This window comes from Nansenia antarctica (assembly GCF_963989245.1).
Source record: "Nansenia antarctica genome assembly, chromosome: 1".
Lineage (NCBI taxonomy): Eukaryota > Metazoa > Chordata > Actinopteri > Argentiniformes > Microstomatidae > Nansenia > Nansenia antarctica.
The window spans coordinates 10,018,772-10,037,787 of record NC_137674.1 but is presented as its reverse complement, the minus strand read 5'-3'; the positions used below and the strand labels follow the sequence as shown (position 1 = coordinate 10,037,787).

The 19,016-nt window shown below is 40.3% G+C and overlaps 1 protein-coding gene across 1 annotated transcript; it reads left to right on the top strand.

The window, feature by feature from the left end:
• Positions 1-9,091: 9,091 nt before the first annotated feature.
• On the top strand, positions 9,092-18,222 carry fam83b (family with sequence similarity 83 member B; the record flags this gene model as incomplete). Its single annotated transcript, XM_080524677.1, has 4 exons — positions 9,092-9,544; positions 14,332-14,496; positions 15,285-15,409; positions 16,161-18,222. The coding sequence occupies 4 exons, from the start codon at positions 9,092-9,094 to the stop codon at positions 18,220-18,222; spliced, it is 2,805 nt and encodes a 934-aa protein (XP_080380803.1).
• Positions 18,223-19,016: the final 794 nt, after the last annotated feature.

The window sequence follows — 19,016 nt, the reverse complement described above, 5'->3', positions numbered from 1 at the left end:
GATATCGGAGGAAAGGTTCTTCAAAATATTGAACACCCAATCTTCGCTGATTTTGTTCCTTCTTTTTGATCAGAGAGACAGGAGTAAAAAAAAAAAAAAAAAAAGATATAATGCAAATTATTTGAATAGAAGTTCATAACAATTACAGACGCAATGTGAAGGTTAATTAATTCCAGTCAAATATGATTGGTTGGCAAGACTGACTGACAGCAACCGTCGTATCTGGGAAGTAAACTTTCTGTTTTCGTGGTGTATAACACTCCTGTTGAAAGCACTCAGTGAGTGGATCTTCTGTGATTATCTGTAGAAATAATCTCACGCTGTCTTGGCTCTTCTCCCAAAACAAACAGAGAGGGGACACATCCCAGACCAGTGGCGGACTCAGGCTGTTTGAAGTGCAGGGGCGAAAAGAAAAAAAGGGCACCTACTGCACAACATGGGACTCCAAGTTTAGACCATTGGAAGGGCAGCCAATAGGGCACATCCTCTAATTTTGCCACTCAAAAGGGCATTTTTGCCACTCAAAAGGGCACTTTAGTGCGACGTTTTTCAACTGTGGGGGCACTTGGTCAAATTTAGACCATTGGAGGGGCACCAATAGGGCACATCCTCTCATTTTCGCCACTCAAAAGGGCATTTTTGCCACTCAAAATGGCATTTTTGCCACTCTAAAGGGCACTTAAGAGAGACGTTTTTCAACCCCTTGAGTCCGCCAGTGTCCCAGACACATGGTGCAACATCACAGCCCCATAGGGCTTTCACACCGGCAAAGAACCGTGCCGGTTCGCGTTCGCGTTTCGGAAACCTCCGAACGTTGGCGCTGTCTGGCGAACGACCCCGCGTTCATACCAGTGTATCGTTCATACCAGTGTATCGTTCATACCAGTGTATCGTTCATACCAGTGTATCGTTCGCCAGACAGCGCCAACGTTCGGAGGTTTCCGAACGCGAAAGCGAACCGGCACGGTTCTTTGCCGGTGTGAAAGCCCTAACATGTCTCAACTATTACTACAAGATGAACATGCTCAAGTTTCTTTGATCAACGTAAGAGATCAGAGACAAGTTCTAGGTCACGAGGAAATAAGACCGTTAAATTAAAACAACATTGGTACAAGTATTCTGTTTCTCTATTGATCAATTGATCAAGTGCCCTGCTTAGAATTTCATCTTACCAGGGTTGTGGTCAATTCGGTTTCAATTCAGTCGTGATTTGAATGTGCTTTATAAAGAAATATCCTTAATTTTAGCAATCATTGCAAATATTTTCAATCTGGAAGGCTCACACAATGCAAGGTGTCAAGGAAGGTCAATGTTACCAGAGAAGATCATCCTGGAGCAAAAAGTTGTATAATACAGAACATAACATGGTCTTTCAAGGATTTACCTCTATATATTGCATGCATACTGTACCTTAACATTGAGTGAGTGCTGTCATCAGTGCTGTTCCTATGATCTGACAGTTAAAGTATTCAATCACATTTTTGACATTTATCAACTAGCTAATTTCTCTGCCATTGTGTCATGCTCCATGTTGGCTTTAAGGCACATACAGATAGACACAGAACATGGCACATACAGATAGATACGAGGTCTGAAAAAGGGTTGTGTGGACAGATTGTGTGCGCAGATTAATATAATCATGTACCAGAGTGATTGCAAGAGAAAAGGTTGAGAAAAAAGGATCTGCTGATTTAGGCTAGCATACCACCTCATCTGTCAAATATCATGGTGGAGTGGGTGTTATATGACCTCACAACAAACAGCAACTGAAAATGGCTGCAGTACAGGCCTGTCAGAGCATCACCAGAGAAGGTACCCAGCGTCTGGTAGGGTCAGTGGGTCGCAGACTTCAAGCAGTTATTGCATGCAAGGGATTTTTGACCATAGTAAACATGCGTGATTCATTTGGACATTAAATCAATCTGTCCCATTACATTTGGGTACCCTGAAATAGGTGGACTATGCATAAAAAGTGATGTCATTTCTGAACGATGAAACCATTGTACACCAATACGATCAAATAACGAAATTTAGGAGGGGTGGCTCCCCTGGTGTTAGGAAAGGGAAAAAAAAAAACTTTTAGAAAAAGAATAAAATCACAAGAAGGTAAGGAGCTGGTTTACATAAATAAAGGCTATATATATACAGTATATTTCATTTGTGAGAGTGATCAGAGGAAAGTTTAATTCTCTCTTTGTTGATAATGAGTGATAAATGATGACAAATAAGTGATGAATATGCCAGGTTTCACCTTTGAGAAGGTTTTCACTAATTGTTCTTCATCTTGTTGTTCTCTCCTTGTCGTTGTATTCTGGATGCCAAACCGACAAGCCAACCCATCCCATTGTGACTAGCCATGAGAATGAGGCGCTGAGTTCTAATAAGGTACTGTATAAGGTCTTGGCAATGTTCAATATTGATGTTTGATGTTTTGGAAGAAACTGAACTCAAATGAAACATTTATTTAGTTATTTTCATCAATTGTGTTCAATCTATGTAAAACATTGATCTATACAGTACGAGGTTTGAGAACATTTCAAACCTGAAAAAATCTTCATATGCAGAGATTTGGTTTGCAAATGTGACATTTCCTTAAATACACGAGTGTATTCCCTTCTTAAATGATGAGCAGAGTGAGCACTATGATGGTGAGTCAGTTCTTACAATAATTACTTGTTCATCTCTCCACTGTGTCAAGAATGTCTTTCTCACTTTTCAAGCATCTCTACCATCTTTTATTATAGTTCACATACTTTACTCAAGGGGCTAAGATGTGATTCATACGAGTTGCAACTGATGTTGCATTGCCACTACATCCTGTACATAGGCAATATTTTAATTGTCATCTGATGCTTCCTCACAGTAGTATCAACTTCTTCCCTCTCAAAAGCTGTTGAAAGTGTTGTTCAAACCCACCAGTCTCCACTGATTGGTTGAACACACCTTTCATGAATACAGGGTTTAGAAAGTGTCTATACGATACCATAGCTAAGAAGTATGTCTTGGTAAGGAGATACCTACCTGATCCACCTTGAGCTCCTGTACACTGTACACATGACATGGCATTGTAATACAAGCCCTAGCTAGCCAATCTTGTCAGAGGTCCATGTTTGTTTGCATAAAGGGATGGTTCACCTTCAGATAACACGATCCTTCTGAGAAGGGCAAAACATTTTGAGGTGCATGTATACAACTTCAAATGGCCCAAGTTATCCTGAAATATACTAGTATATTTATTATTATAAGATGCGTTGATCAGAACATTAATAACATATCCTATTTCGTTTGTAGCTTGAAAACACACAAACCGTGGCAGATGGCAACGTCCGCTCTGGCAGCCAGGCATTTAGCAACGAGAGGAAGAGCCCAACAACAGTAATCAAAGAACCACTCTCCCTCTCTGCGTTGCTTATAACTGAGTCTGCGGGGCCGAACTCCAGCCCTGCAAAGGACGTATTCTGGCAAGGTGTTCCGGCCTTCAACCCCTCCAAGGTGACCATGGAAGCTTTTGAGACAGACATTTAAATGGTTTGAAAAACTAATTGTTGACAACCGCCCTTTATTAAATAATCCTGATGTGTAACTTTGAGTAATGTAGTTTTGTCCAATATTAAATAAAAACATTTTGTAATCTTTGGAGATTTGTTTATTACTAACTTTGTGCACATATATGAATAAACACATACAATTGTTACTAGCAAGTATATGTGTGTGTGTGTGTGTGTGTGTGTGTGTGTGTGTGTGTGTGTGTGTGTGTGTTTGCGTGTGTCTAGGTGAGTGGGGAGACATTTATCCAGGACAGCACGCCAGGCACTCTGGATAGTGATGTTATGCAAACACTGTCTGTCTCTCTCTCAGTACCTGTCTAGAAAGTTATCATGCATTAATGAAAAGAGTTAAGCCCCACTTATAGGGTTATGTTTTCAAATATGATCTTTTTACAATGGTTTTGTACAATTCAACAACAAATCACTCAATAATTGAGTCCATCTTAATGCAAGGGTATAGTTAATGTAATTTTGCAATCAATATCTTTGTCTTTATAGGGTCTCTGATTTGCATAGGAATCAATTACATGCAAATACAAATACAAATAGGTACAGTAAAATCCTGTGGCAGCAATATTCCCTTATTGGTGTGAGGAAAATACAGGCCTACTATAACAGGCAAACATGACCCAACATCAGTGATATCCAGTCAAAATGAATGACAGTCATAATTACAGAGTAAAATGTCACAACACACATTCTTATCTTAGCTCATTCTTGCATTTAAAAGGTCATTTAGTCACAATACTTGCTTTTACTATATCAACTGTTAGTAATGTAAACACTTGTTGGGGCATGCCCACACAGAGCCAGGCACACTGACAGTACAGACTGTGATGACAAAATAACACAGGGCTTGGATTTCACAAAAGGTGACTCACCTCTTATGCAGCTCCAAGGGTAGAAACTTACATTGTTGGTCCGAATCCATACCTTACCTGGCCTGGGAAGACTGCAACCATCTCCAGACTGAACAATACAGCTGATATCTGTTCCTCATGGTTTCTTTTCAGGTTCAACTACCAGAGGCATTTCTGTCACCTTATATGTACTATGTATTATATGCCCTGTAAAATCTGTCACAGGGTGCACATTATGTCAGGGTACACAGTGTGTTGTGTAATTCACAGGCCGACCCTTGAAAATTAATTACTGAAGATGTTTTCGATAATACCAGCTACACTTGGACTATACTTTGTTCTATTATTCTGATTGTTAAGGACCCATTAGACAGATACTGTAGGAGACACGGTGATGTTGCACTGCCCGGGTCACGTCTCTTCACTATACTGGCTCCCCGCTGGTACGCTGGAACGAGCTTCCCACTGCTGTCAGAACTGCAGAATCACTCCCCATCTTTCGCCATAGACTGAAGACCCATGTCTTCAGGCTACACCTTAACTGTCCCTCCTGAGACATCTACTACCCCCCATCTACTAACCTTCATCTAGCGCGACGACTGCTAATGGCCCCTGGCCTGAGTATAGATTACGTTTTCGTGCTAGGACTGGTGGATAGATGATTCACATACTTAGTCAAATGTATTTGTTGTAAGTCACTATTAGCGTCTGCTAAAATGCCAAAAATTTGAATTCAATGATGTACTGATGGAGACCTTTGTTTGACAATGACATTTCTTTGGTACTGTAAGTACCATTGTACTCAAAGAGTAATTCAAATGATCCCTCTATTGTAATTAGTATTGTAACTATTGTATTAGACCGTGTTCTTACGAACCGCCGTCTTTTTTTGAATTTTAAGGATGGAAGCTACCTGACGCTCACTGTATCCCTCTGCCAGTAAAGCCAGAATTGAACCATTCTTTCCCTCACTCGAAACTTTTATTTTCAACTCTTTTGGCATGATGATCAGTAGTTATTTCTTTATTCCAATTGCTTTTCAAGTACTACTAGCTCTGTTTTATCGTCCAGCTGGTCCTATGGCAAGAGGATACTGATGACCACAGCAGTGGTCTTTAGACTTTTCCTTGTTAAATAGGATTCAGTTCAGGTGATCGCCTAGTCAGTACCTCACTAAGTAGAATGAGGTGTGCCTGTGTTGGAATTCAACAGACACTGGAATGGAATGGCTGCCATATACTGTATGTAGAGATGATGATTTAAGAAACATGTGTAGTGGTCTTTTTTTCTTCCAGGTTGTATATATACGGTATACATTTTAAAAATCCAATTCAAATTGACCACAACCCTGATGCATTGGACCGAAACAGAGTGTATCATTCATTAGGCATCAGAGCACTTGGTATGCGCTTGTCGAATGCCCAGTAGGTGTTTCACAAGGCGGCTAAGGAACAGATGTTAGTGGTGCACTTAATTGTAGGTTCTTTGAGGTTATTTGTGAATGTTGAAAGTTTTGAAAAGGAGTGCCTTCTCTCGTGAGATGTGATGCACTTATAATAGCCTCATGAGAGTGGATGGAAATACCGGTACTCGCTACATCATGCAGGTAATCCAAACAAGGCAGGTCAGTAGGAAACGTGTTAGACCCGAAACACGTTGAGTGTAGTACAGTATCATATTTCTGAATATGATTTATTTCTGATTATTGGTTTTCTGTTTGATCATTATGGTTTTGAAGATGGACAATGGAAAGAACCTTGTTGACTCATATTCAGACCCCTTCACTTTTTCCACATTTTGTTGTGTTATACTCAATTTAAAATGGATTAAATTAAAAGAATTTGCCATAAATCCACACACAATATATTTTTTAAAGTAAATCTATTAAAATTGAAATACAAGAAATACCCCATGTACGTAAGTATTACTTTTAATTAATTAATTTTGCCATTTAGCAGACGCCTTTAATCCAAAGCGATTTACAATTACGAATTACAGGGACATTCCCCCTGGAGTAACTGAGGGCTAAGTGCCTTACTCAAGGGCACACTAGTAGTGGTGTGGTTTCAGGCGGGATTTGAACTCACAACCTTCCGATCACAAGTCCAACTCACTATCCACTAGACCACCACTACCCCAAGTATTCAGACCCTTTGCTATGACACTCTTAAAATGTGCTAAAATGCAAAAATGTCACTACCAACTCAGCAAATGTTTGCATTTTCTCTTGGTCCTGACAAACTCCTCAGTCCCTGCCAGTGACACATACCCATAACTTGATGCAGCTACCTACCACTATTCTTCACACGAGGTGCAGAAACTGCATTGCATGTGCTGGATTTACACAAAATGTAATACTTTGTAGTAGAACCAAATAAACACATTTACAGTCACTTTCTTTGCTGTATCACTTGAATTCATTATGGATATGAGATTATTTTTTCCAGTAAGGGATTCTTTTTGGCCACTTGAATTTTGTAATTTTGTAGAGTGACTGAGATGATGTCGTCCCATCGACTGTGCTTTTTCCTCTCCTCCACCATTCAACTTTGTAGATGTTTGTCTCTCCAGGCCTCAGGGTCGCATTCCTGAGCAGTTTTGTTCCTCTCCATTTGCTCAATTTGTAAGGACAACCTGATCCACACAGAAGATATTGATTCCAAAATGACATGAACTATTATCCTTGCATTAAGATGGACTCAATTCAACTTACTGAGTGATTTGTTGATGACATTTTAGCTCATTTTAAGAGTGTCATAAAGGGCAAAGGGTCTGAATACTTATTCACTTATACTCATAAGTTATGTATATGAGGTATTTCTGTATTTACTGAAATTCTTTTTATTTAATCCATTTTAAATTGAGGCTATACCACAACAAAATGTGGAAAAAGTGAAGGGGTCTGAATACCTTCCGAATGCACTGTATCTCATACTTTGAATATCTTTAATAGCAAGGCTGCTGTTCTCCTCTTGTTTTTGTTTGCACTTAGAATAGGTCCATAGATTTTTTATTAGCTGAATTATTGAGACCAATGTATTTATTCTGAAATGTATGCACTACACACAAGCACACACATGCACACACACGCATGCCCTGAATCACATGGCAAGTGGTACTGATTCATGAGTTAACAAGATTGCCTAGGTTTACATATTGGCGTGTGTCAAAAGTCCAAAGGCTCTGTCTGTTTTGTTGTTTATCTTTATATATTTTGTAAAGATAACTGATAACTCGCTTTGTCTATGATGAAGAAAGGGGTGGCACTACAGGTAAGTAGTTCAAACAGGTTTATGGCTGCCCTTGGCCTGGAAGCAAGTTCTCAAGCCTGTGCTATTTGCATGTGAAAACTAGAAACCACACCCTCCATCCACAGAGTGCTTCTCATGTTGAGACACTTCCTTGTCTTTGTTACTTTCAGTTGGCAGGCAGCAGTTTGTGTCCTCAACTATGAGTTAACCGTAGGTTGAATACATTAAAGATGCCAGTGTGGGATTCATTGGGAACCTTCAAGAGGATTTTCCTATAATTCAAACAATCAACGTAAGTTCCTGCTATAGAGTGTAAGACAATACTGATTTCAAAGGATTACATGGACTGAGTATTTAAGAGTAACAATTGGCATGATCTCCAATGTTTGAAATCATTTTTCAGAATAATGAATGAATTATCAGTACAGGACATTACCATGTTAATATGTTATGTTGTTGAGGGTGCTGTTTGATTTCAAATACATTAAATTACTAACATAATCACACAAGAACAGTAAATGTTAGACTTTCTTTTTAATTATGTTTGAAAAGTACAACAGGGGAAACGTGTCAATGTGAGATGACAGTGATGAATCTATCTTGCAGCCGTGTTGAATCTCTCTCTGGCTTTAGGACTACAATTTACTGACAGTTTATTTGTATTGCGACGATCGAAACAATGATCTGGCTGCAGTGAAGATTACTATGATTACTATGATTCATATACATACATCATGTACATGACACCTGAGACCTTTAGCAGACGCTCTTTTCATCAGCTGATTGCATAATACATAACTGTTCACTGCTTTGGGACTTGAGGAGCTTTGGGACTTGAGGAGCCTGACATAACTGACATCAGAAGTCAGCTTGAAAATCAAAGGGTCTCATATGAACACCTTGATGAACACCCCTATCCCTTGATGTCTCTAGACTTAAGTCAGAATGTTTGCATTTCTCTGTCAGTAATGATGGAAACTTGACATGTTATGCAGTTGTCAGTAAGATGTGGGTTTAAAAGAAAATGACTGCATCACTGCACTGGTGACAGTACTCACTGCGATACACACATTTTCTGTTTGTTGTCATTGAAACTCAATCAGTCAATACCCTTTTTGTTCTAATACTCTAATGGGAAATGTAGGTAATTTGTAGGCAATGAATGTTTTATAATTCATAAGATTCATATGAACACCCATTTTCCAGGTGCTTCAAATCACATAATGTCATTAGTATTTAGAAGTTATTCAGCAAGTCTTTGCAAGCAGAGCCAATGATAATAAAACACAGCGTCCTTCTGAGAACCTGTCGTATAGTATGTGTCAATGAGTACTAAATCATTCTCATCTCTATATCACATACATTGCTAACATCTCGCTTCTTGCCTCTTCGATTTTCAGCATCTGCGAGAGGATTTAACTGACCAACTGACATGATGGAATCCCAACAATTCTCCCTGCTGTCCTCCTTGAGGGGAGAGGGGAAGCCTGAGGATTACATCCAGCCCCACTATAAGGAGTCATATCGCCTGGCCATCGACTCCCTAGTGAACAAGGGCAGAGGGAGCTATCAGGAGTTCCTCAAGGGAGAGCGTATAGGGAGCTTCCTATCTGAAGACGAGCTCCTCTTCATCACCTCAAATGTAGAGCAGCCATCAGCCTGCAATCAAACAGAGACAAACGATGGTCCTGCAGACAGCAAGTCCTCAACTGGGACGTATTGGCCCATACACTCGGACGTGGCAACCCCAGACCTGGACTTGGGGTGGCCGGAAGTCATGCTTGAGAGGCTGCAGACCAATATAGATCTGCTCTATCATCCGCCCAGACAAAACAAACCCACCATCAAAGAGGTGATCCGTAAACAAATTCAGGATGCAAGACAGGTAATCAAATGTTTTTGTGTGTCAGTTACAATGCCGATATATAATGGCCTTTAGAGAAAACAAATCACAGTATTAGTCTTTTTAAAAGACATTCATTTAAATACATGAATGCGGATTAATGTACAGAGCCCTATTGAATATGTCACAAAACACTGTCATGCCCTAACTGGTCTATGGTGGTGTGATCTAGCTACAGAACCATAGGGCTTGATTAATAATCCAGTAACCTACTAATCCTTCAGATTTTAGATATTTTACACACCCTTTCCTCCCAGGGCAAATGTATACACACCCTTGTTGTTCTCCCTTTTCACCAGACAGGAGTGTCTGAAGGAGTGCCAGGGCAGGTCTATCAAATCTGGTTTTGCAACCTATACCTTCAGGAGTAGAAGTACTATATGGGTGCTACTGGAATCTATTGAGTGTCCTTAATTGTGCAGTTTTTCCCTCACAATTGTGCAGTTGTGGATATTTCTAACTAATTCCAGGATTTAGTACCAGAATCCAGAATCAGACAGTAAATGCTATAATCTCCTGCTCTCTGCATTCCTATGAGCATGCATGTCAGAAATGTGGCAATTGTCACATTCTATCTCTCTGTCCCTAAAACAACATACAGGACACACATCATTTGCTTACAATTAAACGTTCCATAACACCATGGCCACCAAGATAACAGCAATTTGGTTGGAACTACTGTACTGCACAAGTAGTAGTAACTAAACTACTAGTAGTAACTAAACAATATATTTCTCACGGTGGGAGTTTAGGAATTCATTTTTACATTAGTACAGGCTGATAATGAGCATGGCATTTTGGAAACATACTAGATCTATATCATGACTTACATCCAATCTACTTTGACCTGACATTGCATCACACACAATGCTGAATGGACTTATGGGTTTAACTGAGGCTATTGTGGAAGGAATCAGTCAATTCTGTGTCAGAGGAACCTGTTAAACAGGAATAGCCAATTGAAAGGCCATTAATACTGGGAAAATATCATGCCATGCCCAGCCATATCCCTACTTTGAATCATACTATACAGTACAGATGGAGGTTTTGAACTTGAAATATGAAAAAACTGAGCGTTGGTCTCTTTATATTAAGAAAGCTGTATACCTAGCCAGAGTCGCACTGGAAAAATCATTCAGGTCGGGAAATATAGAGCGAAATATAGCCCCAGTCAGGCCACTTTTTAAGCGGGGGTCTGGGGTCCCCCACCATGAACATTTTTAGTTACAATGAAAACTTAATTTGAGTGCATGTGAATCACAAACTAATGAGCCAACAAGTGCTTAGTACAATGTACTGTTATGAACCTCAAATAAAACCAAAGGTTCATTATGGAGGGAGATGACTCAAGGACTAATGTTTAACCAATATTTATTAATGATCTCTCTCTCCTGCTTAACTACCACTACACTTGCACTGCTACTCTCTCCACCTATTCAAAGAACAGAGCAAGAGCACAATACCCTATTCAGTTTACCGATACACTACCCATCAAAAGTTAAAATAGCCCTTTAACCAACACAAATATTAAATAACATAGACCTTTCAACAATACTGTAATTACAGCAGCCCAAACACTAGTGTGACACATGTATCGCGTGTGGCGCTTGCACACACGCCATGCAAGCACAACAAAGACAGAACTCGTTGCGTTGTCGCAATAGTTTTAACAATAAAATGCTATGACTGAAATTTTCAACAAAACGCTTTCATTGACAAATAAAATGTATCACATTAACTAGACTAGATATGCCAATTATGCCATCTGCCAATTTCAGGAAATTAGAAAGGGAACAACAACTTTTATTATTGATTGTTTCAGCTTTAACATTGGGCTTTTGACCAGAGGTGTTACTAGGATGTCATCTTTGGGTGGGCAACAACAAACATGTGTGTTTTCCTAAATAGGGCTGTAACAGGTCTGTAACAGGTATGTAAACAAGAGCTTGGTTTAATTTGGAGAGGGAGGGGGATACAATTACAGCATCCAATTGTGTAAGGGGATCTGGGGCCATTACCCTGTGAAAAGGAAAAAAACTACTAAACCTCTGTAAAATGTTTATTTACATTTTATGATGAGCATTTCTATGATGAACTAGAGAGAAAGATTTATGAAACACAGGATAAGATGTAAATTCCTTTGTGCAGGCACGTACGTGAGAGTGTGTGTGTGTGCGTGTGTGTCGTCTTGGTGGTGAGTTGTTCATGCGGGGGGGGGGGGGGGGGGGCTGGGGTTAGGTTTAATTTCGGACGCATCATCAGTAGTGTTCCTCCAGGTCATGGGGTGTTTCGGCCATCACACTATACACCCTCGCCAGAGGTGGCCAGCTCAGGGGGATCAGCCCCGAACTTGTGTCAATCCTAATTCGTCATGAGAATGGCTGACGTCTCATGAGACTATGCAAGGCAGGGGCGTCCTTTTCCCTGAGTCAGGCCTAAGCTGACCGCATACCTTCTGGTTGGCTACTTCGGGGCCCAGCAGGGATCTTTCCTTCTCATAAAAAGCCACTGGCTGCTTCTTTCGGCTGCTTCCGATGCAGCTTTGATGGCTGAACGCAGGCTTTGGCCTCTGATTCCCAGGTCTGTAAACAATCTGGTGGTAGATCTTGCCACAAACCCTCTGCACCCCACCTCCACTGGGCGGACTTCAGTGTTCCAGCCGCGGTGTTGTGCTTCGGCGGCGAGCTCAGCATAGCGTAGATGTTTCCGCTCGTAAGCTTCATCCACTGCGTCCTCCCAGGGTACGGTTAGTTCAATGATGTACACCTTTTTTAGAGAAGGGGACCAGAGAACCAAGTCAGGTCTCAGGGTGGTTATGGCGATCTCTTTAGGAAACACAAGCTGTCGTCCAATATCAGTCAGCATCTTCCAGTCGCGGGCCAACCGTAGCTGGCCTCGCTCAGATGGTGTCGAGTTGCTCCTGGTAACCTTTGCCCCCTCACGGACAAAGGTAATTGCCTGTTGGTGGTTGGATGCTGATGGCGGTAGGGAGTTGGTGGCAGCTCGTTTGTCCTCCAGGGTGGATGCAAAGATCTTAAGGACTTGGTTGTGACGCCACGTGTCCTTGGGCGAGACTAGTTTTGCATCCTGAAAGAATGTGCCTGAGGGTGGCTGGCGTGGAACAAAGGGCACACCCCGGGTCTTCACCATACCACTGGCCAAGGTTAACTGGTGTTGGAAGGACGTCGTATGTAGCTCTGATAATAAAGCTCAACTGCCTCGCTTCCATGGCCCACATGTCCTTCCAGCTAATCTTCCTCCTCTCCACACTGTCCCATCGCGTCCACTGTCCCTGCTTGGCAAGAGAGACTGCCTTGGCCCATCTTCCAGCCTCCTCCTGATGGCGTACTTCCTCCACCACCATCTTCCTCCGTTCTGGTGCTGTGGCCTTACTCCAAGCAGGGCGAGCAGCTGTTAGCCCGAAAACTATTGTATTGTATTACATGTATCTCCACATGGCCAGTGGTGAGGACATACAAATCAACTTTGTTGATAGGCTCGTAATAACTGCCCATTCCGTTCTGGTGCTGTGGCCTTACTCCAAGCAGGGCGAGCAGCTGTTAGCCCGAAAACTATTGTATTGTATTACATGTATCTCCACATGGCCAGTGGTGAGGACATACAAATCAATTTTGTTGATAGGCTCGTAATAACTGCCCAAAATGATGACTCACACTCCATTATCTGGCAAAAGGTCACCAATATATTCTTCTTCAATGTTCTCACAATTGAATTAAATACAGTGCCTTCGGAAAGTATTCAGACTCATAACTTCATTACTTTTCATTGTACACATAACATTCTTACTGAGAAGGGAGGTACTAACAGTGTCTTTGGAAAGTATTCAGACCCCTTACTTTTTTACACTTGTTGTTGTAGACTCAATTTAAAATGGATTAAATAAAAAATGATTTACCATCAATCCACACACAATACTTCAGAATGACAGAGTGAAAACACTTAAAATCCTAAAATTAGATAAAATGCAAAAATGTCATTAAAAAAATCACTCAATAAATTGAGATGAGTTGATCTTAATGCAAGGATAATAATTCATGTAATTTTGGAATTAATATATTTGTTTTGTCTCTGATTTGCATAGGAATCAATTACACACTGTGTGGATCATTTGTTATTAAAAACTGAGCAAATAGAGAGGAACAAAACGGCTCAAGAAAGCGACCCTGAGGCCTGGGGAGACTTACACAAATCTACAAAGTTGAATAGTAGAGGAAAAAGCACAGTCGACGGGACAACATCATCTCAGTCACTCTACAAAATTGGTCTATAACCAAGTGGCCAAAAAGAATCCCTTAATGGAAAATAATCTATCTCATATCCATAATTGTGTTTGCAACAATTACTTCAAGTGATACAGCAAAGAAAGGGACTGTAAAAGGTTTTATTTGGTTTTACTACAAAGCATTAAGTTTAGTGCAAATCCAGCACATGCAATGTAGTTTCCGCACCATCTGTTGTGTGAAGAATAGACAAAATGTCGAAAAAGTGAAGGGGTCTGGCACTTGTAAGTACCACTTCCTTCTCAGTAAGAATGTTATGTGTACAATGAAACTTGAAGTTATGAAACTTGAACCATATCTTATTAAAACCTACTGTATATACAGGTGTGGTATAGTTGGTCACACAACAGTTCCTGAGCTTGAAATGAATGTATCATTATACTTTTTTAGAGCCACCAATGAGCACCAAGATGGCAACAATGGAGTAATTCTACTCACAAAATGTGTTTTGTCCCCCTCTCCCTGCAGGTCATAGCTATTGTAATGGACACATTTACTGATGTAGATATTTTCAAAGAGACTGTTGACGCGTCAATCAGAGGAGTTCCAGTTTATGTGCTTCTTGATGATTCCCATCTGCAAAGTTTTCTCTCAATGGCTGAAAATCAAGACATCCAAGTACAAAAACTCAGGGTAAGTTGTACGTATTCAGTACTAAACTTTATTTATATAATTGATGTGATTTGTGTAGATATTGTATACGGTAGACGTACAGTTAATGAAAATAATAATATGATTTCTACAGATAAAGCAGATAAAAAACGAATAAGGATAGCACACAAATTCTGTCTTAGTTCTCTTGTGGTTCTTATTTATGGTTGTAGGCAAAAAAGGACAATTTGTCAAACACATTCAGCGCCATCACCATTAGTGAGAAATACATTATTATAGCAAACACTGAAAATACAGCATGTGTGATATTTGAACTGTGAACACAACCATTAACAGTAGTCCCTCTATGACAATACAAAAGTATGGTTCCTTATAGTTTTACAGGGTGGGGTGATAATTACTCATTGGCTAAGTGTTTAGGGCAACCACACAAAACAAACAAAAATGCTGTCATAAAACTGTCACACCTACAGTAAGATTACCTTTGCACATTTGAAAGAACAATACAGTAAAGTATATTCAATGTATACTATGTATATATATATATACATTGTATATATGTATATATGTATATACTGTATATACAATGTAAACCTTTAGGTTCTGTACTTGAACATTGTCCCTCTACCAGGCATATTTATGGTTTGTTATCGTTTGTTATCATAGCATTTACAAGCCTCTCACTGTTTTAGAGCTCCTATATTCTGTTCATATGACAGACGACAATATTCAGGCTTTGCATAGAGAGGTGTGTGATGATCTTGGCTTGTCTAACATCATGTCTATGTAACTGACTTTCTTGGCTACAGAACATGAGAGTGCGCACAGTGAAAGGTCAGGATTACCTGTGTCGATCTGGAGCTAGATTTCATGGAGCAATGGAGCAGAAGTTTCTATTAGTCGACTGTCAAACAGCGGTGTATGGATCTTACAGGTGAATTAAAATAAATGTATATAAAGTATTGTCTTAGAAGTTGAGAATAATGTTTGCCCATTTTGATTAAATGTATTTCAGTTGTTAAATGCACTCATAAGACATTATTATGTTCTTTTCCGTAATCCATTGTTACTTTTAGACAACCCTAATACTGCTTTTGCCCAAGTGTCCCTGAAAGGACGGTCTTATCAAGAACAGCATTTTAATAAGAATGTTTTGTTAGTGGAGGCCTAGGGGATAGTGGGTTGGAGTGGTGATCAGAATGTCATTAGTTAAAATCCCACCTGGGAACACTACCACTATTGTGCCCTTGAGTAAGGCACTTAGTTACTCCAGGGAGAATGTCCCTGTAATCTTGAATTGTGAATCCCTTTGCTTTGGATGAAAGCGAATCCCTTCGCTTTGGATAAAAGCATCTGCTAAATGTTAGAAATGTAAATGTAAATTTACAAAAAAAAAGTCAGAAGCTGATTTCTGACAGTATGAAAGGGAAGGGGCGAAAGGCGAAAGGGACGAATGAAAGGGAAGACAGCAGACAATCTGTTGACATTCTATTGTTTTGTTGTCAGTTTACAATATGAGCCTTCTATCCTAAATACTATCCCTTTACTGTTTCCAACAACGATCACTAAAGCCTTTAAATTATCATATCATAAATATGTAACACACCTGATATTACATTTGTTGTTATTATCATATGATTAACCTTTTCTTTAATTATATTTCTTGTTTCTACCTCCTTATTCAGCTTCATGTGGTCGTATGAGAAAATCAACCTGAGCATGGTGCAGGTCATAACAGGTCATCTGGTCGAGTCCTACGACGAGGAGTTTCGCACACTCTATGCCCGGTCTACCGTGCCAGAGGTCCTCTACCCTCCAGAGAGTGTGTTACTAGACATCAGTTCAAACGGAAGACTTACCCCAGCAAGGCTCGGTTGTCAACCTGGCCAAGTCCTTGAGAGGCAGGACCAGTTGAGGCATACCCTCGTCAATGTGTACAGGAAAACCTGTGAGAGACAATTGGGTGTGAGAGAGCTAGAGGAGAGGCTGTATGAAGAGGAGTCATTTGAGCACAAACCCATGATCAGTCCTGGTGTGGGTATGCTAAACCGCATTCAGCAGTTCCAGTCTCCTGAGACCATCAACTTCATGAAGAGGCACAGCTATGCTGGAGAGAGACAAGAAGTCTCATATATGCCACAGAGTGCAACGTATAGGGCAAGCAACTGGAATGTGGCTGGAAATGGAGGTTTTCACAGCCCTCCTGGAAACAGCCACTATTCTCCTGCTATGGAGGATTGTTCTCAGATGTCACGAATGAACCAGATGTACAGAGGTCAAAACATGCGTCAGTCCTACCATGGGAATGCCAAACAGAACATGCAGCAGAACATGCCAGCCTTAGAGCATTCGGCCAAGTCCTTCTTACGCACACGGAGAATAGAGTCCTATCTAAATAACAACGATGTTCCAATCGGGGATTCTGGTGACTACCTTGACCAGTATGAGACACAAGAAAACAAAGCTGGTTCCCTCATGCACTCCAGGGTGAGGTCATCCATTGTTTACACATCCACTATTCCTGAGCAACCGGAGACAAACACTTATATAAACAAGACTTCCTCTTCAATGCTCCAGATTGATCCCTCTGCAGTCCCAACCAATGCACCATATTACTCATCAATGCAATGGAATACAGCAGCAATGGAAAACAGAATGAGGAATGATGAACTAAAGAGGCGAAGCATGCATATTTGGGATGATCCTAGGAATAATACACAGGGCTACTGCCCAGCAAGAGATGCTTATGCCAGCCTCGGCAGGGCCAAAGGTGGGCTGTCAATCAAAAACCCTGATATCCTTCAAGACAACTGGCACAAAAGGCACAGTGTGGCAGACCCAAAGTCAAACATTGACTACAGAGACCACAGAGAGTCCTCCAGTTACATGTACGGAGCCTTCATGAGGAGACAGCCAGATAGAACTGCAGGAGTAAGTGCACACAATGGAGGATATGCGTCAAATCTGATTGAAGATCAGAGATCTGTGTCGCATTATGATGTACAACAGGTTGTGGACATAAAGAGCCCTCCAGTGTCCACTTGGCAAGAGCCTCCCTCCAGAACGGTGTCTGCTGCAACCCTTGATGTGAACGGGAAGGTGTCGAAAACCCCCAACATGGGCTCAATGCGCTTACTTGATAAGAGTTCGAAGAAAATCAGATCCCTGCTCAACATACCAGAGAAAAAAGAGGGTTGTCCTCAAACCATGGAAAGATTGGATAGAAAAATGGATGGCAGCACAGACACTATACTGGCGGAGGACGAGGTACAAAGACCAGGGGAAGAGAAGAATGTTCAGAGTAAGGGCACAAAGCTCCAGTTTGACAGAAATCATTTTGTAGATCATGTAGGAAAATCATCAACCCCTCGTTTCAGCACGGAGGAGCTCCACCAAAACCCTCCTGCCACAACTCCATCTTTCAGGACACAGCGGCAGCATACTCCCAGTGATGGAAGTGGGAGATCAGGCCTCGCGTCAGAAAACTGGTGTAAAGACAGAGGAGCTGATTTGTACAACAGATTTGAGCCATTCCGCTCAATTGAGAAGAAGCACACTTCCTCTTCACACCCTGCAGCATCTGCTAACACACAAGCCCCAGAGAGAGCCAAGAGCATACTCTTCGCTAAAGGTGGCTCCACCAGTGAACATCACAGCCACATTGGCCAGCAAACGCATGGTCATCATGACAATAAACTGGGCAGATTCATACAAAAAATGGGGAATTTCATCAACAAAAATAAGTAGTTAGATACTACGGTGGTATACATATGTCATATTATATTTTTCTAGTTCATTTTATGACCAACTAACCTAAAATGAGATCTTACCATTGTTATTATCTTATTCAGCTGCTTTATTCTTGCCCTGGACCCATTAGGTTACACATTGAAAATGAAATGTATTCAGAATGCAATACACAGAGTAAGCTACTGTATTATTTTCTAGGATTTACTTCAAAACGGTTTTAAAGGAAGACTTTAAGGACTTTGAGGACTCTGTGGCAATGACAAACTGATCATTACTTGAATTAAATGCTATGTTTTATGCTTAACTGTTTTCAAATATGAAAGAAATGATATGGTATTCAATTGTTTTGTTTACAAAGTCTGTTTACACAAGGGTATTTATGGTTAACATTGCATCAACATGCTCTATGAAATATAACAGTGGATTATCACCATATCTGTGCAACATAATTATGTGCATGCAAATTGGGCAAATGTTCAACACACTTGATAACTGTCCATCAAATTAAGTGGTGGATGTTAAACAAAATGTTAAATAGAAAAATATAATATTAGATGTTAATTACATGAATGGGTGAATACCACATGTTGCAATGCTTACAACTATTTGTTTTTGTTTTCTTAGAAAAAAATATTCTTGACAAAACATACTTAAAACTAACTGAATACCACATGTGTCAATGTTTTATTTTATTTTATTAACTATTTTAAAGGTTAAAACTAACTTTTATTAGTTTAGTCTATTCAATTTGTTTTATGTTTGTCACTTGTACAGCTTTTTTGGGGAAATGT